The sequence below is a fragment of the Danio rerio genome, chromosome 6 (genome assembly GCF_052040795.2).
Source record: "Danio rerio strain M-AB ecotype USA chromosome 6, GRCz13ab, whole genome shotgun sequence".
NCBI lineage: Eukaryota > Metazoa > Chordata > Actinopteri > Cypriniformes > Danionidae > Danio > Danio rerio.
In genome coordinates this window covers 41,314,815-41,340,832 of record NC_141026.1, presented here as the reverse complement: position 1 = coordinate 41,340,832, position 26,018 = coordinate 41,314,815, and the positions used below count along the sequence as shown (strand labels likewise).

Here is a 26,018-nt window from a genome sequence, read left to right as displayed (position 1 = left end):
TTCAATATGGCAGACATGATTGATTTAATTCTGAAGTGCTATCCAAAACACATATGCCCCTTTTGGACCAATATTGTCTTTTTGTCTTATTTTCATACACACTCAACGGCCACTTTATTAGGTACACCAGTCCAACTGCTTGTTAATGCAAATTTCTAATCAGCTAATGGCAGCAACTCAGTGCATTTATTCATGTAGTCATGGTCAAGATGATCTGCTGCAGTTCCACCGAGCATCAGAATGAGAAAGAAAGGTGATTAAAGTTACTTTGAATGTGGCATGGTTCTTCACTTCTCTGATATCTACTGGGATTTTCCCGCACAACCATCTTTAGGGTTTACAAAGATATGTCAGAAAAAGGGAAAATATCTAGTGAGCGGCAGTTCTGTGGCCACAAATGCCTTGTTGATGCCAGAGGTCAATGGTTCAGGCTGGTGGTGTTGTAATGGTATCAGGGATATTTACTTGGCACACTTTGGGCCCATTAGTACCAATTGAGCATCATGTCAATGCAACAGCCTACCTAAGAATTGTTGCTGACCATGTCCATTCCTTTATGACTGCAGTGTACCCATTTTCTGATGGCTACTTTCAGTAGGATAACGTGCCATGTCATAAGGCACAAATCATCCCAGACTGCTTTATTGAATATGACAATGAGTTCACTGTGCTCAAATGGCCTCCACAGTCACCAGAACTCAATCCAATAGAGCAGCTTTGGGAAGTGGTGGAACAGGGCATTCGGATCATGGATGTGCAGCCGACAAATCTGCAGCAACTGTGTGATGCTGTCATGTCAATATGGAACTAAATCAGAATATTTTCAGTATCTTCTTGAATCAATGCCACTAAGGATTTAAGGCAGTTCTGAAGGCAAAAGGGGGTCCAACCCAGTACTAATAAGGTGTACCTAATAAAGTGGCCGGTGAGTGTATATATTATTGATAGCTTATATTGGGAGAAATAAGAAGCACAGATGTGTGGTATACAATGGGGAAACATGATACTTTCTGTAGTCCTAGCTGAAATGTGAACATGCGAATATATATATTATCTAACTAACTGATAATATATGGCTTAAAATAAAAACAACAAGCAAACTTTGAATATTCCCTGCTAAAGAGTGTTGAATTTTCTTTTAATATGTTCTATTGTTACTACAATCCAGAAAGGCAGCAGTGTAGGACGGTTTGCTTGAGCTTTTAACATAAAATTGTAATGCATTCCTTTTAACAGCGACCTTCCCCAACACTGGGGATTAGTAACATGTTGCCCTGAAGATCACACACCCCTGACTACATTTGGGCCCTAATAAATAATGAAACAGTGAAATAATTTAAAAACAATGATTTTTCATTTAAACAGAAGGAAAGAGATAGATGTGTGTTTAATTGACAGATTTTTGGCTTTGGTATCTCTGAAAAGATGTTGGTATGTGCTCTGACCATTAAGATTAAGTCTAAAGTGTCTGAACGTGGTGTAATTTTGTGCGAGGGTAATGACCTTTAAGCAAAAAAAGAAGTCTTCAGTCTTTTGCTAAAAACATTCGCACGGGTGCATAATTCTCTCTCTCACACACAAACACAGTCTTCCCACACAGGCATTAAAAGAGTGTGCTGCAGTTTATCTGGGTCAAACATAAAGCCCCCGCAGCCCTCCGTGGTCTTCAAGAGAGAAAGCAGAGAGAGAATGAGAGGAAGAGAGGGGACATGAGGGTAAATAAATAAAACACCCAAAGAACACACTGATCCTCTCCACGTGATGCACATTGAGTACTGGGCAATCCAAAGAGAGAGAGAGAGAGATGGGGCAAAACCACACAGAGACAGATGTGGATGTTTTTGAGAAGGCTGGATTCTAACACAGAGGACTGTCCTGATTTCTAGAAGGTAAGACACTTATTCAATCATCTATCAATCATTTCAAAGCTGTATCATTTGTTCGTTTAAATCAAAGTCTGACAGACTGCAAATTTGAGACATTTATTTAAAAGTTTACAAAAAAATCTTATATTGGAAACTACAAAAAAAGGTCATTTTTTTAAAGTTGTAAATAAAGATTATTGCAGAGTGCTTTATGGGTGAAATTATTTCTTCTTATAAATTCCAAGTATAATTAAATGTTTCTTTTTGATTCTTTGAATCTCTGAATTTACTAGCAATGTTTGTGTAAAAAGTCATATAAAACTATTCTCTTAGTAAATTAGAACTTTGTTATAAATTTTCTAAACCTGTCAAAATGCCTGTAAAATATGTATTTACACTCTTTACAGTCACACAAAAGTCGCATGTTGAAATGCTGAAACAAAAACAATATCGTGTTTCTTATTTAATGAACATTATTTTGTATATTACATTTTGATTCTTTATATAATCTATATATCTTTATATGATTCCTTATATATTAAAACAAACTGGCCTTTATTGTGTGTGGATTTAAAAAAATAAATCCATAAGCGTCTCTTCCTTCTATTTGACAGGGCAAAATTATAAAGCATATAATAAAAGCAAACACTCCACCACAGACAGCAACAAGCTGAGGACACTCTAAAGTTTGACAAATATTACAGCTGTTGGGCAACATAATGTTCTTCTGAGTTTTTTAGTCGAGAATGTAGTTGTTTAGATTGCAACTATGCAGTTTATTTATGAGCATAAGGCCATTTTTAAATATTTATAGTTTCTGAAAGACAGAGCATTAGCCTCCCTGCTGAAAAAAACTGCTTAAACCAGCCTAGGCTGATTGGCTGATTTTAGCAGGTTGACCAGCCTGGTTTAGAGGGGTTTTGGTCTTAGCTGGTCAGGTTGGAAAATTAGGCTGGTTTAAGCAGTTTTTTTTCAGTAGGGTTTTTCAAAGACATCTTTGAGCAAATACGGTTCATGATGTTCATCCACAAGATGGCAAGAGACCACATAATAAGCCCTAAAAGAAAAACAGTGTAATGGGATATATGCATACAGATTTTTAAATATCAGCCAGGCAGCCCAAGGGAATTATATATATATATAAATAAGCCCAAGTCTTTCCACTACAAAATTGTCACATTTAAGATCTGATTTCTTTTAAAAATTTGCGATCTTCACTGGCTGTTAGATATACGATACAAAGTGTGTCTCCGTTTGGACAAGAAGCATTGCATTAAGTTCCATTTTACCCCAGCATTTTCAATGGAATTTCTGTGCTAGCCTAGCCTAGCTGTCTTTCATCTCTTTTACTGTTGAACAACTGAACGCTTAAGTCTAATTAACTGAATGTATTGTAATTACATTACAACATCGATGCTGTAAAAACAGCCTTGCGAAATTGAAAATAGTCACATTAAGCTTTCACCGGTTTATCGTTGGATTTAAAACCCTAGCTGTGAATAGAGCCCATTTCAAACTACAGCTGATCAAATCATTATTAAACTGGTAAATGACTTTTTAAGTCGATCTCTCTCTGTTTTGTATGTTGTTGTGCTGTATTTATATCATAGTAATATTGTGATCTCCCGATTGCAACAGAGAAATACTTTGAAATATATGTTGATTAATGGAATTTCATGCCGTTCAGCCTTATAATCTTAAAACGTGAGCAAATTCACCAGTTTTGTCATCACTTTAGATATTACACTAGAGAATCATTCAAACACTCGCTCCAAAGTGACATTAGTGAAGTAGTAGCAACGGTTTCTGCTGTTCTGACATCAGCTGCAGATGTGAAGGAATGGTGGAAGAAAGTAGTTCCTCTTACTCAAGGGTTTTGAGACTCTCTGTGTTTGATTTTCTTTTTATACACACTATTATTCTGTCGAACTGTTGTACAAACACAATATCACACTTGTAGCAGTGAGATGTGGCTGTATATCGTCACTGGTGGTGGGACACTAAGGCAACACATGCCTCCCACCAGTACCATTATACAGCCACATCACACTGCTACTCGGGTTATATTGCTCATTTATATAATTATTTAATTCATTCATTTTTTTGTCACCTTAGTCCGTAATCTGGGGTCGCCACAGCGGAATGAACCGCCAACTTATCCAGCACATTTTTACGCTTGGGATGCCCTTCCAGCCACAACCCATCTCTGGGGAACATACTTATTTATTTATTTATTTTAATATTGTTTATCAGTTTATCAGTCATACCTTACATTAAGGTTTCATTAGTTAACGAATACATTAATACAAAAATGTACAACATTTATTAACCATAGTTAAACATTTACTGATGCACTATTAAAATTTAATTTCATGATTATTAACATTAGTTAACACACTGTTAACATGCAACAAACAATGAACAAATTAATAAAGATTAATAAATATTGTAATCAGTGTATTTTTAATTGCTGATGCAAGTAAAAAAACATAAATAGTAATTGAATAAATATTAAATAATATTAACTAATACAACTTAACAAATGTTACCTATTTATCATATTTATGATGCATCTTTGAAAAATATACTTATAGAGAGAGGAGTCTTACTGTAAAACTAGCTCATTCCTTTCTTTCTTTATTTCCGTCCTTCTGTTCAGAAGAATCATTTTGTCCAGTTGCACCATGAAAAAAATAAAAGCACATGAAAGCACACACATGTTATGTTCTCTCCCCCATGGTGTAGCTACAGCTGCAGATATTTGTGTAGATATAACATAAACAGATTCCTGAACACCACACACACATTTAACGTTTACCTTCCCTTCTATTTTTTTTTTATTTCTACCCAGAGCCAGTGAGTGCTGCACGTCTCCACAGTTCAACATGGCTAAGTGGGACTCAAAACTCAAACTGTTACTTCTCATCCATCTCTTACTATCTGACTTGGCATTTGGCAAAGCTCCATTCCCTCAAAGCAACCCGAATCCTTCAATCGCCACAAAAACCTCTCAATCTGCGCAAGTAGAATCCCAAGAGGTCGAAGATGCTCTCTCGGCCGCCCACGAGTTGGTCTCCAACCTCTCAACGTCTCTGCAAGGTCATCTGGATCTTCAAAGCAATGCAAGCTGCGCCGAGCTAGCTAATGGAGGCTGGAGAGGAAGCGCATTCTCTCAGGAGCTTTTAGGCTTGACAATGGTACCAGTGTTGGTGTCAGCAGGATGTTTGTTTGAAGCCCAGGATTTGGTAATGCAGCTTTACGCAGATCTGGGCCAAAATGATACACACGATTTTTTGGATGACATAGTGATGCTTATCAAAAGAGGTGAAAAGAGAGAATCTGCACATGCCAACGGCTTCCAAACCATACGCAAATCACAGCACCACCTACAGGCTGTTTTATTCAACATCAATCAGCTTGCTGGGGTGGATGAGAGAGCTGCTGTTTATAACGGTAAAGTGTGGCAGTGCAAGAGGTGGTTGATGGTAAAAGCCTCCAACTTACAGGGTCAAGCCACAGAACAGATTAAGCCACTGAGTCTTGAGGAAGCAAAACAGGCTTGTAGAAGAATGGGAATCCAATGTGCAGGATTGAGGCGTGATTCAGACTCTTATCGCATTATCTTAAGACCTGGAAGTCGCATTGTGCCTTCATCTAACTCCGATAGCTGGATTCAGGATTGCAAGTTTGGGTCTGCACGTTGGCGCCGAAATGGGGTTCCTCGACATCGCTGCGTAAATGAAAATGAAAAGCGAGTGTATAAGGTCGTGGAGTGGATTCCTGCAGTCTCTACGCTTTATAATCTGGGAACGGCTGTTTACTATGCTTCAGTCAACTGTTATGGGACTGCAAAAGAGAGAGCAATCTTTACCACTGTGGATCTGAGCACGGACGCCCTCATGGCCATGACTGGGGGAACCGCAGGGGTTGCTGGTTATGCGCTGGGGGCTGGTTTAAAAACAGGTGTGAAGGCCGGGATTAAATATATGCTAAACAACATGAAGGAGGAAGAGGACCTGCTAATGAACCAGAACAGTTGGGTGAATGGAGGTCTCACTGACTAATAGAGTGCATAACTGTCTGTTTCCGAATATATTTCTCTGATTTATTTTTCGCACAGTGATTTAAAAAAAGAGTCTTCATAAAAGCATTAAGATACATAAACAAGCCAACTAGCAATGACGAGAATCACAACATTACTCTGAAGCAGAGACATACACTCACCGGCCACTTCATTAGGTAAACCTTACTAGTACCAGGATTGATGAGTACACTGTGGTCATAAAGGAATGTACATGGTCAGCAACAATGCTCAGGTAGTTTGTGGCATTGACATGATGCTCAGTTGGCACTAATAGGCCCAGTGTGTGCCAAGAAAATATCCCCCACACTGGCACCAACAACAATGCCACGTTCAAAGTCACTTAAAGCACCTTTCTGATGCTCGGTTTGAACTGCAGCAGATCGTCTTGACCATGTCTACATGCCTAAATGCAGTGAGTTGCTGCCATGTGATTGGCTGATCAGAAGTTTGCGTAAACAAGCAGTTGGATAGGTGTACCTAATAAAGTGGCCAGTGAGTGTATATGAAAATAGAACAAAAAGACAATACTTGATGCAATCCAAAAGGGGCATATCATCAATTGAACAGCACTTTGGAGTGAGAGCAATTATGTCTGCCATATTGAAATTTCTTTCCAAATCGAAGTGCTACTTGGGGAAAAATGGCCAATTGGAATGCAGGATTTAGTAAGGTATAACTGATGGCCACTTCAGGCCTCCATGTTCTTTTCCTTAGAGATGTTGTCGGATGTCAAATAGTGTTTCCTATCTGGAAGGGCTCATCCCTATGACCTAATCCTTTTGAAACTGTAAATCCACAGGGTAAACCCTTCGAAGGAATTAGGGCATAGGCATGAGCACTTCTGGATAGGACACAGTGAATGTGTACTTTATTGTCTCGGTTCTATAGTGCTATATGCCACTTTCTATCTTGTTAATGTTCCCAGATATCCTTCAAATCTAAAAGGTGTTTAACCATTGCATGCATCCGAAGTCTGTACACTATTTGCAGATTCAGTTTGTAGCTGAAGAATTGTATATTGTTAAAAAGTCATTTATTTTATCCTACTAAAAATAAACTGTGTCTGATCTGCAGCTTAATATTTTATGTATGTTTTTGTCATGGTATTAGCACATTTTTAAATAAAATAATAAAATTAAACAGTCTTTGTAATGTTTTATTGTTGTGTTTATAGCGGTTATGTGGGTATAGACCATTTTGAAGGATGTAAACAATAACAGTGGTCCTAACCATATGGTCCTCCTCCTAACACATTTCCTGTTTTACATTTTTAATTTCCAAAGCTTCATATTAATAAAAAATGCTATGTCAGCTGTTTAACGTCAAGTTATGACTGAGTTGCTTCTTGTTACAGTTAGGAAATAGTTTGATAACAAACAGGAAATGTGAATGGGCCAATGACATCACCAAATCGAAATGGTTCAATTCAATTCAATTCAGCTTTATTTGTATAGCGCTTTTACAATGTAGATTGTGTCAAAGCAGCTTCACATAAATGGTCATAGTAACTGGAACAGTGTGGTTCAGGTTTTAGTGTTTAAGTTCAGTTCAGTTCAGTTCAGTTCAGTGTGATTTAATCATTACTGAGAGTTCAAACACTGAAGAGCAAATTCATCGATGCGTAGCTCTACCAATCCTGAACCATGCGAGGCAGTGGCAACAGCAGAGAGGGGAAAAAAACTTCACCTGATGGGAGTGAAGAAAAAAAACCTTGAGGGAACCAGACTCAGTTGGGCACGACCATTTTAATTTCTCCGCTGGCCAAAAGTCTTGTGCAGAAATGGTCTAGTAACTGATGCTTATTGAGGTAGAGTGCCACAAAATTACGTTAACATGATATTGATGCGTGTATCCACAGCTGTATCTCTTCTAGACTCTTCTAGACCAAATAAGCAGGAGACACTCGTAGCTTCCGGGAGAGGTGGGATGTGATGATAAGTTTGTATGGCCTTTTAAATTTTTTTATTTTTATTTTATTTTTTTATTATTATTTTTTTGTTGCAAAAAAACAGTTGACAAGTTTGTAACAACATTTGTTTACAATGCAGAATATGAATTACATTGTCAATGAAAAGAGATATGAGAGAGAAAGACAGAAAAAAAAAGAATAAAGAACATGATATAAACTTGAGGGTAAGACATTTAAGAATCAAGAACAGTACATAAATTGAAGTCATTACAAAATGAAATAGTTCTGTTTGCTTTCTTATTTTTATATAATGAAATTAATTGTATATAATGACTAAATTCTTGCAAAAACACAGGAAAATATGGTTTAGTATTAGTAAATTTGCATTTGTGGATATGGAATTTACAAAGAAAATAAATTAAATTTATAACAAAACAAGCATTTCTCTTAGTAGGGGCAGATTCATAATAACCAAAAACAATTTCTTTAAAAGTAACAGAAACATCTTGTTGTATATTATCATTAATAAATAATCCAATATGTTTCCAAAATTGTACAGCATAATTACACTCCCAAAATAAATGAAAAACAGTTTCAGTATGAAATTGACAAAATGAACATTTTACATCAATATTAGAATTAAACTTTTTGAAAAATTGTTTTATAGGATAAAATTTGTTGATCAATTTAAAAGACACCTCTTTGACCTTGTTGGTGAGAAAATATTTTTGTTGCAAAGACCATATTTTTTCCCATATCAAATCTATAGATATTATTTCATTATGGCCTTTTAAATTTCCGCGGGACATTCCTTCGGAACACGACGTCATTTCTTAACATGTGAGCTCGTGGTGAGTTTCGTTTCTATCTCTGCTCGCCGTTCCATTAACCCCCCTCTGCTGTGAAGAATTTGATTGACGGGTGCTTCGACCAATTGTGGCGGTACCTGCATCGTGTCCGCCAATGAATGATCTGTAAACGTCTCTAAAAGGCAGTGCTTAATCACTGAGTAGGCGGGCAGAAGTGCATCGAGTGGAAGCACTAAAGTCCCTCCTACTCGATTGGCCGTCTACAGAAGGGAACAGCAGAGGGAGGATCATTAAAGAGCCCTCGATTTCCTGAGAAGTGCTGGACTTGTTTATTTACTCTCTAGCTGATGTTCAGTTCGGTGCTATATTCTTTGTCATTTCTTTATGCCTGCGAAAGGCGTATAGCAAACTGAGATTGGAAGATCAATTCCTTGAAAGGTACAGACGATTGTTTCAGGTGAGTGATTTATAATTGTTTATGTGCTAACATGGCAGTTATTTACTATGAGCTGCTCATTACTTCACATTATCAGTCATGTGCAGGTCTATGATACTGTTACTGTATATAATAACATGTAATTATTATAAAATGTTATGAGTGTTTGTGTCACGCGTTGCACTCAAGGTTACTGTAGTTTTCGACTCAGATTTTCCATTGTTGCCTGATGAGGGCTGTATGTGCAGGTGTGGAAGGTATTAATCACTGCGTGAGAGCATGCATGTTGTTTTACAGCTTTCGACACCTTTACCTCTGCTAAAATAAAAAATAACTTGCAACAATTCAACAAGTTATATTTTATAATAAAAAGGCCAATTTTAAAATCATCTTGGACAAAAAAAAGGTTCAAGTCAAGAACAGAAATTACTTTTGATGAAAATTTATTTGGGAGAATTAGTAAGAAAATTAGGTAAGAACTGTTGAAAAATTGTTATTTATTTCAATTTAATGTACACTTTTAAAACTTTGGTTTGATAAGGAACTCAATTTTTGACGTATGAAAGAAATTGTTAGGTAAAAAAATAATGCTGTGAAATATTACAATTTAACAAAACTGTTTTAATCAAACCTATATTGTAATTTATACAACACAATAAGAAGACATTGTATGCATTTGTTTTAAAGCAAACCCTCAAATTCATACCAAAACTAAACAAATATTAGTGGACCAACCTAATAAACACTGCTAGGGAGGAAATGTCAAGAATGTGATGCAAAAGCTGAACTGAAAGCAGCCATGCTCCACTCTTCAGTTTCACATAATACTTTAGAGGAGTCCTTCAAATATGTTGATTCAGATGTGTTGAAATGTGTATTATTGTAGTTATTAAGGTTGAAAACCCTTGTGCAGCTTAATAGACTATTATTATTTGAGATTTGCTATATATTTTCAGGATTCTTTGATGAAAATATATCATTTATTTGACAATAATCTTTTGTAACATTATAATAGCATTGTTGTTACTGTAAATAAAAATTACCCTGTAAATACTGGGATTGTTTGTGCTTATTATCATTGAGGTTAGGTTTACCACATACTTGCGTAACTGTTCTGAAAAAATAAACAAAAACTTGTTGTATTACATTGTTTTCCAACTTCCAAACCGCTCAGAACTGGGAATGTTTTTGTTTTTGTTTCTGAAAATAAGCACAGAAACAGCATTTAGGTTCAACATCTGACTTGCAAAGAAGTGCAGGTCACTCTCAGTCCTGACCAGTCCTTATTTGACCAAGCACCAAACCTGAAATTTGTTTCTTTCTGTAGAATGACACAGTGGGACCAATTGCAGCAGCTGGATACAGTGTATTCACAGAGGGCTTTTGATCTATACAATGGAGATGAATTCCCAATGGAAGTCAGACATTATTTGGCGCAATGGATTGAGGGCCAGGACTGGTGAGTATTGAATCTATCTGAGTGAGCAACAAGTAAAATCCTGCTGAATGTTTTTTGTCCATAGCTTTTCTAAAGCAGACTGTTGGGCTGAACAATATAATTTCAGCATCGATAACGCAATGTGAGGATCTGCAATAGACACATTGCAGGATGTCAACCAATTTCAAGTGAATTTAAACCTTTAAGACACATGAAATTATGATGCTTGCCACAACGATAAATTGTATTTAATTACTTAAACAATAAAAACTATACTGTGTTATTTTACATTCGATTTTTGAATTTATTTACCTCAATACTGTCAGACACCACAGAAAACCATAAAGCACTGTTTATTTCATTTTTATCTTTGTTCTGTTGTTTTCTTCTGAGCTTTGATTGATCTCATTTTGCATATTTATTTTTAAATATTATATTATGAATTCTTTTCATGTAATATTATGAATTCTTTTCAAATAGAGTTTATAATATGAGACCATTAATCAGACTATTAGTAGCCACACAGAGAAATTTAAGGTATATGTTTATCTGTATTATGTCTGTCACAGGGAGCGAGCTTCTCGAGACTCTTCCCAAGCCGCTTTCCTGTTCCAGGTGCTTCTGGAGAATCTGGACAACCAGTTCAGCCGTTTTTCTCAAGAGAGAGATTGTTTCTTACTGCAGCGTAATTTCAGACGCTACAAACAAAACTTCCATGTAAGTGTTCTTCTGCTGCTAAAATAATCTTTCCTGATTTTCCTCTGAAATCATTGGATTTTTAAGGCCTATTAAAGTGTTGAACAGAAACTAGACTAAGGGCACTCATATAATTAAAGTATAATTCATTCATTCATTTTTTTTTCGGCTTACTCCCTTTATTAATCTGGGATCGCCACAGTGGAATGAACCGCTTATCCAGGATGTGTTTTACGCAGCAAATGCCCTTCCAGCCGCAACCCAACACTGAGAAACATGCACTTTTGCATTCAAACATACTCATACTCTATGGACAATTTAGTTTATTTAATTCACCTATTGCACATGTTTTTTGGACTGTGGGGGAAGCACCTACAGGGGAAACCCATGTGAACACGGGCAGAACATGCAAACTCTACACAGAAATGCACAGGTGTGAGGCTATCGTGCTACCCACTGCGCCACCATGTCACCCTAATTTAAGTATAATTTAATTTACAATTTGTGTGACTTTATTTAAAAAAAATCATGCCAAACCAATTTTGTTTCAGCACATAAAATCAGCTTGCCAAAGCAAACATCATGTCAACACTGAAAATGTGCAATATATTAGGAATTGTCACACGTTTTTTCATGTTTGATAAAAGCATACAGCTGTTCAGTTATTTCAGATTTTTTTCCCTCTTAACAAACAATGAAAAAGTGCGCACCAATGTCCAGTTTACAGTCAAAGCCATGCTCTGACATTATGCACCACTCTACACATCACTTTTTACATCAGTTATAATTGTTGTAGCCATTTTTTTAAAGTGCATTTTATTTAGTGTGAACATACATTTTTGGTGTTTAGTTTTTCTTTTGAATCTGAACATCATAAATGGGAGTGGAAGTGGGTCTGACAAACTATTTTTTGGCCACTTAAATTATTTGTTGATAAATTTTGAAGCAATTGCAAGTTTTTACCAAAATAGAGAAACCGTTTCTTCATTCTTTGTGTAAGCAAGTATTTTACAGTACTTTAAAAATGCACAAAATGTCTCTGTCAGTGTTTTCAAACTATTATATTCGATTTACCAAAGTCACACAAGTGGCAATTTCTCATCTGATACATCCGTGACGGAAAAATGTCACATCCAAAACAAAGCTTTTCCCTCATAAATGTAAAATAAAATAAAATCAACGATTTCTGTTCTGTAGAGAGATAACTCTTATCCTGTTGATTATCATTGTTTCTTTTGGGTTGTGCAGTTTAATTTGCTGAAAATCTACAAAGTATGTTGTATGCAGTAAACTCTCAAACTTTTTTGGTCACATCCATAACTCATGTTTATTTTCCTCATTTAAATGATTAAAAATATTTACAGATTGATATTTTTCTGATCCTATAACTCTGTGGTTAGTTGTTTTTGAAAATAAAAGCTGTTGCTCCAGTATAATATTAACGTACACTTTCTTTGTGAATTTATGTTGAGTTTTTACTGCAAATGTCACATCCATAATGCTGGAATTGCTCATTGTTATATAATGAATTTAAATGGTGCTTATTATAAATTTAGTTCATAGTGAATTTGACTTAAAAAGTCTGTCTTTTAGTTACAGCTTTTTTATTTCTTTTTCTCTGAAGAATATTTAGAAATTTAGATAATTTGTTGTTGACATACTACTGTATGTTTGCAACATTTCTGAATTGATTATAAAATGTAACTAAACACCAAAGCATTATTTATTTTAATTTTTTAATTTTCACTTAACAATGCAACATTACAGCAGCTTGACTTCATAAGTCACTTATTTTCCTGAAAATACAGTAACTTAAATTAAATCAAAATTTCATCGAAAAATTGAAGTGGGACAGACACACACTTTTTTGGACCACTTCATGTATTTTTTGTTGATAGATTATTTGTTTTGTATAACAAATTTTGTTTGATATATTTTTTTTATCTTAATTTTGAAGCATTATTACCTTTTTATTTAAAAAGAGAATCGATTAAAAGCTAATGAAGTAAAGTGCATTTGAAAACAAAGCCTGAATGAAAATAAAAAAGACCTTTGCTGTGAGTATATCTCAGCCATAAAGTCACAAATGTTCACACTGAGAACGATAACCGTAATCTCAACCACGTTACCGTCCACACCAAATCGCAATAATGCTCTTTTTAATCTACTTTAAGTGTGCTTTTGACATATTTGCAGCCCTTACTTTGGTGTCACTGGTTTTTATGTTCAGCTAGAATCTAAATATAACTTTATGGCTAAAGTTAAGTACTCAAATCTACTCTGTTAATCATTGACTGTAAGATGATGGATCATATTGTTTGTTTGCAGAAGTACCAAGAGGAGCCTTGTACTCTGGCTGCTATTATAAACTGGTTCTTGCTGAAGGAAAAAGAAATCTTGAACGATGCAGAGCTTGCCCTGCAAGTCAGTATACCTTAAAGTATCATCGAAGCCACTTTAATTATCATGATCAGCATCTTCTGAATGTCTCTTTCACTGTTTCAGGTGCAGACGTTGCAGGTTCAGTCAGCTGCAATGGAGCTTGAGAGCCACAGGCAAATTGAAAAGAGATTAAAAGACTTTAAAACCAGAATAGAGGTGTGTTTGTGTACATAAGCAAGTGTGTATGTACAAATGTATGTGTTTGTTTGAGAGCAGGATTTCTGTTTTCTTTTAACAGGTGATGGAGCACAGCATAAGGTGTTTGGAGGAGCAGCAGGATGAGTTTGATTTTAAGTATCAGACACTTCATATGGACTGTGAGGCTGCACACTTTATTTAAGTACACTGTCCTGTCATTTGTATGATTATGCTAATGTGTGTGTGTGTGTGTGTGTGTGTGTGTATTTTTTAATGTGTTTTAGCTTGCACAGAAGAAGAGAAAAATCGACAGCTTGAAGGGCTTCAGAAAATGCTCAATGCTCTCGATAAGTCCAGAAAGGTATGAAGATTTCCTGCTGATTTCTCTTCTGTTCTGCTCAAGGTTGTTGTTAACTAAAACAATTTTATTTTAAATTAAGCTGTAATAAATGTAAATGTCTTTAAAAAATATAACTAAACATTAACTTAATTCTGATGCAGTACTATTTTAAGGGGCCTTGGGTGTCAATTTTCTTACTCGAGAGAAAGTTCCCTTTTTTTCTGCTGAGTTTATATACACACACAGACACACACACACACACACACACACACACACACACGTGTATATATATATACTCAGTTGAAATCAGAATTCTTAGCCCCCTTGAATTATTAGCCCCCCCTGTTTATTTTTCTCCCAAATTTCTGTTTAATGGAGAGATTTTTCAACACATTTCTAAACATAATAGTTTTAATGACTCATTTCTAATAATTGATTTTACTTATTTTATCTTTGCCATGATGACAGTAAATAATATTTTACTAGATATTTTTCAAAACACTTCTATACAGCTTAAAATGACATTTAAAGGCTTAACTAGGTTAATTGATTTACGTAGGCAGGTTAGGGTAATTAGGCAAGTTATTGTATAATGATGTTTGTTCTGTAGACTATCAGAAAAAAATGCTTATACGGGCTAATAATTTTGTTCTTAAAATGGTGTTTAAAAATGTAAAATTTCTAGCCAAAAATAAAACAAATAAGACTTTCTCCAGAATATGTATATAAAAAGAAAATCAAACACTGAGAGTCTGAAATCCTTTTGTAAGAGGAACTACTTTCTTCCACCACTCATTCACATCTGCAGTTGACGTCAGAACAGCAGAAACATTCACAAATGTCACTTTAGAGCTAGTATTTGAATGATTCTCTATAGCGTAATGTCTAAAGTGATGACAGAACAGGTGTTTTTGCTCAGATTTTAAGAATATAAGGCTGAATGGCATGAAATGTCATCAGTCTACAGAGAGTTCCCAGTTTTTCTCTGTTGCAAACAGATAGTCATCCAAAAAGTAACTTAGGGTTATAAAAAGAGTGGCCTACACAAAATACATATAATCCTGATATGCAAGTCCCAATTCACACTCAATACACTAAAATTACTATGGTTTGAATTAGAGGTGTGAACCTACACTAGTCTCACGGTTCGGTTCGGTTACGATTATCATGCCATCGATTCGGTTCAATTCGATATTTCGGTGCATCACGGTGCATTGACGGTGCTTTCCATACACAGTTTTATATTTTCTTCACAGCAGCATTTCTTGTATTAAAATGTATGAATCTATTTATATTTATATACTATTTGTAATACAATTTTGTCATTTAATACAAACAGTCAGATATATAAACTGTAACTTAAAACAAAACAAGCATTTAGCCTATAATATAAACAAATATAAATATCCAGCTCACTCTCTGATCCTTGTCTAGTTCTCTTACACCTCTTTGATTGGTCACACCCTCAAAAAAAAAACGGTTGCGATTGGCTCTTGCGCGCTGCGTTCTTCACAAATGAGTGATGCTGATAAGCGGCAGGCGGCAGCGTCGATCTCACAGCTGATGTATGATAAACACGGTGGAGAAAACTCTGCAGACACGCGCTCGTTTCTGGATGCAAAAGTAACGCTGTAAAACAGCCGAGAAGAGAAGAAAAGCCACGCCAGGAGGTCAAATGGGCCACTGAGTGTGTGTGAGAAAGAGAGAGAGAGACAGAGACAGAGCGAGAGACAGAGCGTGTGCGCGCGCGCGAGAGAGAGAGAGAGAAATGGAGTAGGCTACTTTTATTCTCTCGATCTCAGTGAAATAAGGGCTATTGTTGTATTTGTCAGTGAAAGACTAATCCAGCAAACACACACAATGAAATTGTGCACAGTTTATGAGTTTTAAGTAGTTAAAGCGCTGTAAATACTCGCGATCGCCTCCCTCGCGACAGAGCGCCTATGAGGTAAATGACGTCAGTAATAACCGGTTATGATTATTACTGAACCGATACCGAACTGTCCACGTCTGCATCGCAGTGCACCGAAAAAACGATTATTTTTGACACCCCTAGTTTAAATACAGCACTGCAACATACAAAAGAGAGATTGACTTAGAAAGTTACTTACCAGTTTTATAATGTTTTGATCAGCTGTAGTTTGAAAATACACAGATCTTTTCTGCTTTAAGGGCTTATTATATGTTCTCTGCCGTCATCTTGTGGATGAACAGCGTCATTGTCTTTGCTTTGCTCAATGAAAGGCTAATAGATGCCGACGCACTGAATCTCAGAAATTATAAATATTTAAAATAGTCACTATGCTTATAAATGAACTGCAAAGTTGCAATCTAAATGCCTAAAAAAGCCACAAAGTACATTATGTTGTCCAGCGGCTGCAATATTTTGTCAAACTGTAGTGAGTTTTTCGATCTACTGTCATTCTATATGGGCTGAGTAATACAGAAGGGTGAGGAGGCTGTACGAGTTCTGATATTGCAGAATATCGCACTGCTATCAGCCAATCAGATTCAAGAACCAGACAGAACTGTTGTATACAATGTATAACGTTACATGAAACTAGTAGCATAAAAAATATACATTGTGACTTAGCTTATAGTAAATTCTAAAGACCATGCATGGTCTCTATCTATTTGAAGCTTTCTTTCCTTCAAAATGTCTCTACACATCCCTGACAATTATTACAGTATTTCAGAAATTTAAGCTGTGTTCTGGAATATACTGTAGGTCAAGTGCTTTGGTTTATATGTTGCATTTAGCATGCTAAATGTAAATGAGCTTAAAGTTTGAGTTTATAATAAATGTTGTTTATAGTGAATTAGACTTAAATTTGTGTTTATCTTTCATTTACACTATTGTGTTTCACTGCAGAATATTTTGCATAAAAACATTTCTTCTTTAGCCCCTTTCACACATACAGACCTTTCCGGAAAATTACCGGCAATTTTCCGGAAAGGTCTGTATGTCTGAACAGGCCCTTTTTGAAAATACCGGTAAATTCGTTCTGGCATTCACGTCCGCTTGGTTTTAGAAAATAAAAGCCTTTGAATATTTTTCTAGACACCTTTAGCTGCTAGACGTTAGTCAGATAACATTTATATGTTTCTTCTTAATGCCAACTGTGTAAATAATTATCGATAAGATGCTTAAGATAAGCCGTTGTTTGTTTAGCTTCAAGCTCCGCTTTCTTCAGTGGCTTGACGCTGTGCTTCAGCTGCTGAGCGCCTGCCCAGCACACACACATATCATGTAACTTACATCTCGACATGTGAAAGTGTTTCTCTATATGTTTTTTATCGAAGTTGTTTTCAATACTTCTCCATCCACAGAGTTTGTAATGTAGTCAAATGTTTACAAATACAAGCGCAGCCGTTTAGAGCTCATGTCTGGTTAATGATGTCATAATTTACCGGTATTTTGGAATGGATGTGTGAATGCTCTTTTTTTGAAAATTTCCGTAACGTCCTCGCCTGTGTGAACAGCGCTTTTTTTAATATACCGGTAAAGTCATTCCGGAAATTTTCCAGATATTTACCGTCTTGTCACAGGACTTCTTGTCGGAAATCTCGGCTATGCTGGACGTTGCTGATACTCTGGGATCATCGCTCATAGACGAGGAACTGGTAGACTGGAAGCGGAGACAGCAGAAGTCCTGCATTGGTGCACCTGTTGATACAAGTCTGGAACACCTAGAGAAATGGTAAGCACACAGGAATTTCTCTGCTTTCTAAGAACACAATTCGGATCTGTTTTTAATACATTGATGGCCTTCGGCAGGTTCACTCAGATTATAGACAGCATGTTCCAGCTCCAGAAGTTCTTACAGAAACTTGATGAGCTTTTAGGGAAAATGAGCTACGATAACGACCCAATCCCGATCCAAAAACCTCCTTTACAGAGCAGAGTGGACACACTGCTGACGCGCCTGATAAAGAGGTACAATCAAACACATACACAACATGCACAACTCTTTTGTCCTGAATGTATGCTTCATTAATTGCGTTTGTTTTTAGTGCATTCGTCGTAGAGACTCAGCCTTCAATGCCACAAGGACGAGGCCCTCTTGTGTTGCGCACCAATATCCAGTTCTCAGTCAAAGTCAGGTCAGGCTCTGACATTATACACCACACTACACATCACTATTTACAGCAGTTATTATTGTTGTAGGCATTTTTAAATGTGCATTTGGTTTAGTTTAAATGTAAATCTTTAGTGTGTTGGGTGGATTGAATAATCTAGTTGGCCATAGTGTATAGGTGTGAAGGGCATCCACTGCACAATAACTTATGCTGGATAAGTTGGCGGTTCATTCTGCTGAGGCAACCCCTGATTAATAAAGGGACTAAGTCGAAAAGAAAATGAATAAATGAACCAATTTAAATGTGAGCATCTTAAAGGGAGTAATGGAGCAGTAATAAGCCATAAGTGGGACAGTTGCGCAATTTTTTTGACCAATTCATATATTGAGTGTTGATAGATTATTGTTTTTTAGCAAATTTAAAACAATGAAGTTTATAATAAATGTTTATACTGAATTCAACTTAAATTTCTGCTCATCCTTTAGTTACATTTTTCATTGCTTTTTCTCTCCAGAGTATTTAGAAATTTAAATTGTTTGCTGTTGAATTACTATGTTTGGAACCTGTCTGAATTGATTATAAAATGTAACTAAACACCAAAGCAAAATTTATTTTTACATTTTTTTTATTTGATTTTTTTCATTTTCACTTAACAATGCAATATTACAGCAGCTTGACTTCATGAGTGATGTATTTCCCAGTAAATACAGTAATTAAAATTAAATAAAAATTCTATTGAAGAATGGAAAGAGGACAGATGCACAATTTTTGACCACTTCATATATTGTTTGTTGATAGATTATTGTTCTATAACGAATTTCCTTTGATATAATTTTTATCTTAGTATTGATGGTGTTTTTGTTGGTAAATTAGCTTTTCAATAAACAATAGAATCGAATGAAAGCTAATGTTGTAAGGTTTGTTAAAAAAACAACGCCAGGAATCATACCTCAGCCTAAAGGCCAGAACAATAATCAATATAGATGCATTGTCATAAATTATTTGTCACACTTGATTGGATTGAGAAAATATGCAGTTTTGCAGGACAATAAAATCTGCATTTAACCCAGGATTATTACATTTTTGTTACAAACCTAGAACAAACATATAGAAACAATGGGATAACCGAACTGTGTGGATATTGAAAAAATGTGGTATGTTATAGCATGGTAAATAATGCTATACAATATTTTTTTTTTTAATTATTACCATTTTTCACTTCAGGCAAAAGTAAAGCAATGTATTTAAATGAAAATAAGTATCAACACCTTTTTGCTTCACTGGTACAGTGGTATCAGTCTAAAACATCAAGAACACTTCTTTCAAGAGTCAAGTCACTTCTTTGCTGTCTTATTGCTTTCTTAACTTGGCTTGATCGCTTGCTCATACAGTATTTGTCACGTTCCGGTAAAGGGAAAAAGGAGCGAGGACCCAAGCGCAGAGTAAAGTAGGATTTATTATTAATAAAATAAAAGGCAAAAATAAACAACCCCGAGGGGGGAAAACACTACTACAACAAACAATAAATCAAACAAACAAACTTGACTTGGCAGGCAGGACAAGGCAGGACTGGACACAGCAGGACAGGTAAACATCGACAGCATATGATGACGAACTCGCACAGGACAGCAGACATAAGGGGTTTATAAACTGTAGGAAATTAACAAAAAAACAGATGAACATAATTAACTAATAATGGGTTAACAAGGAGGGTGGGACTAGACAATAGACGGGAGAGCGCATGACACAGAGAGACAACACAAGCCATGCGCTCACATGACACAGGACAAGAACATGCGGCCAATGAGAGAACTCATCAACCGCATGTTCATGACAAGACGAGCACAACACTGAAGCACACGACAAAAGCACGTGACCACAATGTAAACATCGAGCCACGTGCTTTGACAAAAGACGCAAGACACGAGCACACGATAGATAAACACCTTACCGTGCGCTCACACATAAGCAACGCGCATGCTTCATCTCAGCGGCAACCAAAACTGAAACCAACTAGACGGAGGCGCCGAGAATAAAGCAGCGCGATGCTGACAGAACAAACACAAACACTAGTACAAGAGCGCGCGCGTCTGAGGGACGCAGAGCGTGCGCGGCCACATCAAGCGCCAGCGCACACACTCTGCGTACACCCACGACGGCGTGCGTACACACAGAGACAGAAACAGGACCAGACATGAGTAGTGTCAAAGCTCTGCCACCAAAACAAGAATTTACGAGACCAAAGTGGCAGAACCCTGACAGTATTTCAGTATCCATACTAAATTTGTTACAGATTTTTGGATAAGAAAACTAGCAGGACAGGCATACAAAGATAATTTTGTACAAAATTACACATTTGTTCCAAACCAGTGAAATATGCACATCTGTGATTTATTAGCACTGATGTCTACTGAAGCATAAACATTTTAAATTGAACCTGACACTTTAAAAGAAGGTTGTTGCAATTACACTGTAGATGAAAAGCAACAACGTATGTCACCCAAAATTTTATTCAAGAGATTTGATAAAACACTTTACGAAGTCAAGAAGTTATTGAATTATTTTGCAAACTGAAAAAAAAAAAAAAAAAAAAAAAATATATATATATATATATATATATATATATATATATATATATATATATATATATATATATATATATATATATATATATACTTGTTACTTTGATTGTCTGTTCAAAATTGTAGGAGAGTCATAATAATAAAAAAGAAGTGATTGTGCTTATCCAGAATCATACAGCTTTAATGTTTAAATATTTAAATGTTTTTTTTATTTTGTCCCATAACCCCTGTTGGTTCTGAGACATTAAATACTTCAAAGTATTTGTGTAAGTGACCTACTTTCGAAAATGTCAGTCCTGTTTTTGAATATTATCATTATACTTTTACATACCTGTTGATTCAGCCAAATGTTGTTCCGTTAATTTGAATGTCCTGGGGTTATATAACTTAGAAACAAAGGAGATTTTTCAGAACCGAGTCGAAGATAATTTAATATTTCAAATGATCACACACAACAACAAGCAGATCTTTGTGGCCTAAAATGTGGTGATAAACAAAAATTGATTTTAAAATAGGTAATTGAAGCATTAGTTCACCCCAGAAGGAAAATATTCTGTTATCAAAACTCACTCTCATCTCATTACAAACCATCAAGAAACTGGCCATTCGAAGTAAACTAAATCTGAGTAGCTTCTTTCCCTGCTTTGAAGATCTGTTTAGACTATGATGATTGCAAACATTCGTAAAGAGATCAAAAATGACTTAAGCTGTTTGATCAGTCATCTGAAAATACAAGATCAAATTTAAATGGGAAAGAAAATGCTGAAATTTTATCCAAATAAAAAAATTTTGTTAGGTCCATAAATATTGGGACACAATTCTAACATTTTTAGCTCTATACACCAACACAATTAATTTGATGAAACAAACAAGATGTGCTTTAACTGCAGACTGTAAGCTTTAATTTGAGGGTATTTACATCCAAATCAGGTGAACGCTGTAGGAATTACAACAGTTTGCATATGCGCCTCCCACTTGTTAAGGGACCGAAAATAATTGGACAATTGGCTTCTAAGTTGTTCCATTGACGTGTGTGTGTGTTATTACCTCATTATCCCAATTACAATGAGCAGATAAAAGGTCCAGAGTTCATTTCAAGTATGCTATTTGCATTTGGATTCTGTTACTGTCAACTCTCAAGATGAGATCCAAAATGTTAGAATTGTGTCAATGTCCCAATATTTAGGGAACTAACTGTACATTCCAAAGATGAACTGAAGAAGTTCTGTAGGTTTGAATAATGTGAATGTGAAAAATGATGACAGAATTGTTTTACTATACTATACTAACACTCTTTTGAATTATCCCATTGTGTTCATCATGTTATATTTATATTTTTTCAATAGATTTTTAAATTAAGTGTGCTTTGTTATATTTAAGAACGAATTGCAGGTGAAAAGACCTAAAAGGACAATCCATCTTCTCTCTACAGATTCTTGTATAAAGTTCCTGAGCTCAACCATGTCCTGAAAGTGACAGTCTCTGTTGACAAGTAAGATCACTGTGTCTTATTCTTTCCTCGTTTATATTATTTTTAAGACTGTGTAGAATCTGAAAGTGACATATAAGAATGAGTTGTCTGGTTGGGGTGGATTTAAATGAGTCAACCCGTGGGTAGAATTCTTAGCTAAATCTTTCCTTCTTTCATCTTTTGTTTCAGCACTGTGAAAGGGTGAGTAATTCCATACACACTTTATAAACACACTTCTCTTGTTGAACCACCCACCAGAAATTCAGGAATATGTGTGTTCTAGGTTTCGGAGGTTTAATGTGCTGGGTACCTTGATTAAATCCCTTAACATGGCGGAGAGTATGAATGGGGGAATGGTTGCTGATTTCAGGCATTTGGTGAGTCATTTTAGCAACTTGGTAAAGTGATAATAATAATACTAGTAGTTCAGCTGATATGCTCATGTTCAGTTTTGTAAACAAGGTTTTAAATACAAAAAACAAAACTGTTATGAAAAGCATTGTGCTTGTTTACAGACCTTCAAAGACCAGAAAGTTGGTGGTGGAGGAAAGGGGATCAATGATGTGAGTTTTCTAAGGATTTGTATTAATACTTTTTACATCAATATATCTTGTGTAAATCTACCTACCTACCTATCTACCCACATACATCCATTCAATGTTTCATACAGGCATTCAAAATTTAGTCCCGCGCAGATCTCTATATGCATCCATCCATCTATCCATATTTATATATCCATCCATTTATATTTATATATCCATCCATATTTATATGTCCATCCATTCATATTTATATATCCATGCATATTTATGTCTATCCATCCATATTTTTGTCCATCCATTTATATTTATATATCCATTCATTCATATTTACATATCCATGCATATTTATATATCCATCCATTCATATGTATGTTCATCCATCCATATTTATGTCCATCCATCCATATTTATATGTCCATCCACCCATATTTATATGTCCATCCATCCATATTTATATATCCAACTATTCATATTTATATATCCATCCATTCATATTTACATATCCATGCATATTTATATATCCATCCATTCATATGTATGTTCATCCATCCATATTTATGTCCATCCATCCATATTTATATATCCAACTATTCATATTTATATATCCATCCATTCATATTTATGTCCATCCGTCTATCAATCCATATTTATATATCTATTTCTCTATCCATTCATCCATATTTTTATATCTATCCATCTTTCCATCTATATTTATATTTCCATCCAACCATCCATATATTTGTATCCATCTATCCATCCATTCATCCATCCATTTTATGTATCTATCCATTCATCTATTCACATTTATCCATCCATCCATCCGTCATCCATCCATCTATATTTACATATCCATCCATTTATCCATATTTATATATCCATTCATCCATTCATATTTATATTATCTATCCACCCATCCCTTTTTTCAATCCATATATCCATCCATTCATCCATATTTATATATCTATCCATGCAACCCTTTTTTCAATCTATATATCCACCTATCCATCCATCCATTTTTATATATCCATCTGTCCATTCATCCATATTTATATATCTATCCATCCATCCCTTTTTTCAATCCATATATCCACCCATCCATCCATCCATATTTATATATCCACCCATCCATCCATTTATTTTTATATATCTATCCATTCACAGTGCAAAAAAGATTATAATAGATTTTTTTGTCAGTTCAAGTCCAAATATCAAAAAAATCTTAAATAAGAAGCATTTTCTAGACAAGCCAAAAATATTCTCCTGTTTAAAGAAAAAAATTTAAAATTATGTCAGTTTTTTCTCTAAAAAAAAAAAAAGCTAAATAATCTTTTGTCAACGAGAAAACAAGATTATTTTGCTTGCCCTCTTGGCAGATTATTTAGCTTGTTTAAAGGAAAAACTCACTATGTTATCTATCCATTCATCCGTCCATCCATTCATCCACAATGTGATTATGTACAGTATGGAGCTTGTGTTAGTCCACAGCTGTTTCATTTGCACAAATGATTACAACCTGTATGCTCAACCTTTGTTAGGTGACTATGAAACAGCATAAATACTTCCTGCTTCCCTTATCTTGTTTGTCCTTGTCCGATCACATGCCTGAAATCAAAAACAGAAATAAGATTTCTTGGCACAACACACCTTAGGATCTTTCCACATCTAGGTTTTGTCACAGAAAGTGAACAGAAATCATAGTTGCCTAAATGAACCAAGTAAGGGAGAGAATAGGTGAAATGAAACAAACCGTTATTTTGAAAAAAATATTATTCCAAAAATGTTGCACATAATAAAAGTCAAGTCAAGTAAGCTTTTGTTGTCATTTCAACCATGTACACTTAGTAAACAGTGTCTAACAATAAATGACATGCAATTAATTATTGTGCTGAAGAAAATATACTTCTACCGAATCCAAAACAATCAGTATGCTTGTAAGAATGGACATTATGTAAACCCTGTTGTGTGTTTTGTGCAGCTCTCGTTGAGTGTGACAGAAGAACTGCACAGTGTAAACTTTCAGACACAGTTTGATTATCAGGGCCTGTCAGTCACTCTGGAGGTAAGACATCTTTTCCTCATTCAGTAAAGTCTGAACATTCTAGAGATTTGGCACATTATAACCATGCCTCTTCTCTCCTTTCAGACCTCTTCTCTTCCTTTTGTGGTGATTTCGAACTCCAGTCAGCAGCAGAGTGCCTGGGCGTCTGTTCTGTGGTTCAACATGCTATGTTCTGATGCCAAGGTTAGGAGTTATGCTTGCATTGTTCTTGGTTAGCTTAAACTGTCTTATAATCACACAGTATAGTGCTCAGTATTAATGTTTTTATAATTTATTGAATAATAAATATTGTTGGGGGGCCAACAGTTTTAACCCAAAAATGATCAGTCTGTCAGATGAATAAGAGCCGGAGTCAGAGATTCAATAAAAAAGAAAGTTTACTGAAGACCGTTTGCAGTTTCATCAGCAGAAGCCAGCTTCAACACTAGTAAAGAGTTCGTAGGCCACTCTGTTTACAATCTTACATAATGTCATTCACTGCATCGTATATATAGGTGTTTTAACCTGATTAATTAAAGCACAGATAGACTAAGAAAATTTCCACGTGTGTGTGTGCACATACAATTCTGAACAATATTTCAATATCTGAAGCATACAAACATCAGAAAACCACTAGGGTATATAGAGCTGACCCCAGACCTATAATACAGATCCACAAATGAATAGAATGCACACAAACACAATGTACAATCTGTTTCATACTCGAGGCTGTGTAGTGTATTCTCAGCCATCAAACTGGTTAAAAACGGGTATTATCAACATCCAAACTGGCAGCTTACATGCAAAGGAATTTACTTTCAAATATTTAACACGTAAAATGGCAAATATGTCAAGCAGTTGTTCTTCCAATCCTCCAAGAGTTCAGGTCTCCCGTGAAGGTCTCCATGATCTCTGACCTGGCTTGGAAGATCCTGAAACAAATTATTTGTCACACAGAAAAAGCACAGACACACATATTATTCCAGTTTTCTCTGAAGACACTAAGCTCATCATATAATCTAGGCCCTTTAAACACTCAACTTTATTAATAATCATAAAGACAAGTGAAATTATATGTTTTACTCCATTCTGGAACAGACCTCCATCAGAAAACCCACGTCTTTAATATAATTATGATATTATTATGT

The 26,018-nt window shown here is 35.5% G+C and overlaps 2 protein-coding genes across 4 annotated transcripts in view; both read left to right on the top strand.

Moving 5' to 3' along the window:
* The first annotated feature begins 1,837 nt into the window (after positions 1-1,837).
* Positions 1,838-7,089, top strand: apof (apolipoprotein F). Of its 2 annotated transcripts, XM_087257665.1 has the most exons (3): positions 1,838-1,889; positions 4,717-5,933; positions 6,436-7,089. In XM_087257665.1, the coding sequence occupies exon 2, from the start codon at positions 4,751-4,753 to the stop codon at positions 5,927-5,929; it is 1,179 nt and encodes a 392-aa protein (XP_087113791.1). In that variant the 5' UTR covers positions 1,838-1,889; positions 4,717-4,750; the 3' UTR covers positions 5,930-5,933; positions 6,436-7,089. The 2 variants fall into 2 exon arrangements, with proteins under 2 accessions (XP_087113791.1, XP_087113790.1); XM_087257664.1 differs by having other exon boundaries at positions 4,717-7,089.
* Positions 7,090-8,959: 1,870 nt separating this feature from the next.
* stat2 (signal transducer and activator of transcription 2) overlaps positions 8,960-26,018 on the top strand; it is a 36,777-nt gene continuing 19,718 nt past the window's right edge. The window contains exons 1-16 of one of the 2 annotated variants that reach the window (XM_087255799.1): positions 8,960-9,124; positions 10,431-10,562; positions 11,111-11,258; positions 13,566-13,661; positions 13,743-13,835; positions 13,918-13,996; positions 14,102-14,178; positions 17,707-17,858; positions 17,936-18,094; positions 18,172-18,261; positions 22,252-22,311; positions 22,480-22,491; positions 22,574-22,667; positions 22,806-22,853; positions 24,808-24,891; positions 24,976-25,074. In XM_087255799.1, the coding sequence (XP_087111925.1) occupies positions 10,432-10,562; positions 11,111-11,258; positions 13,566-13,661; positions 13,743-13,835; positions 13,918-13,996; positions 14,102-14,178; positions 17,707-17,858; positions 17,936-18,094; positions 18,172-18,261; positions 22,252-22,311; positions 22,480-22,491; positions 22,574-22,667; positions 22,806-22,853; positions 24,808-24,891; positions 24,976-25,074 (1,422 nt within the window). In that variant the 5' untranslated portion in view covers positions 8,960-9,124; position 10,431. Of the gene's footprint in view, positions 9,125-10,430; positions 10,563-11,110; positions 11,259-13,565; positions 13,662-13,742; positions 13,836-13,917; positions 13,997-14,101; positions 14,179-17,706; positions 17,859-17,935; positions 18,095-18,171; positions 18,262-22,251; positions 22,312-22,479; positions 22,492-22,573; positions 22,668-22,805; positions 22,854-24,807; positions 24,892-24,975; positions 25,075-26,018 lie in introns of those variants that run through there. The other variant, NM_001271801.1, reaches the window with a different exon arrangement.

What these genes read in the sequence shown, in the direction of transcription:
- apof (XM_087257665.1), top strand. Translation starts at nt 4,751, where the DNA reads ATGGCTAAGTGGGACTCAAAACTCAAACTGTTACTTCTCATCCATCTC.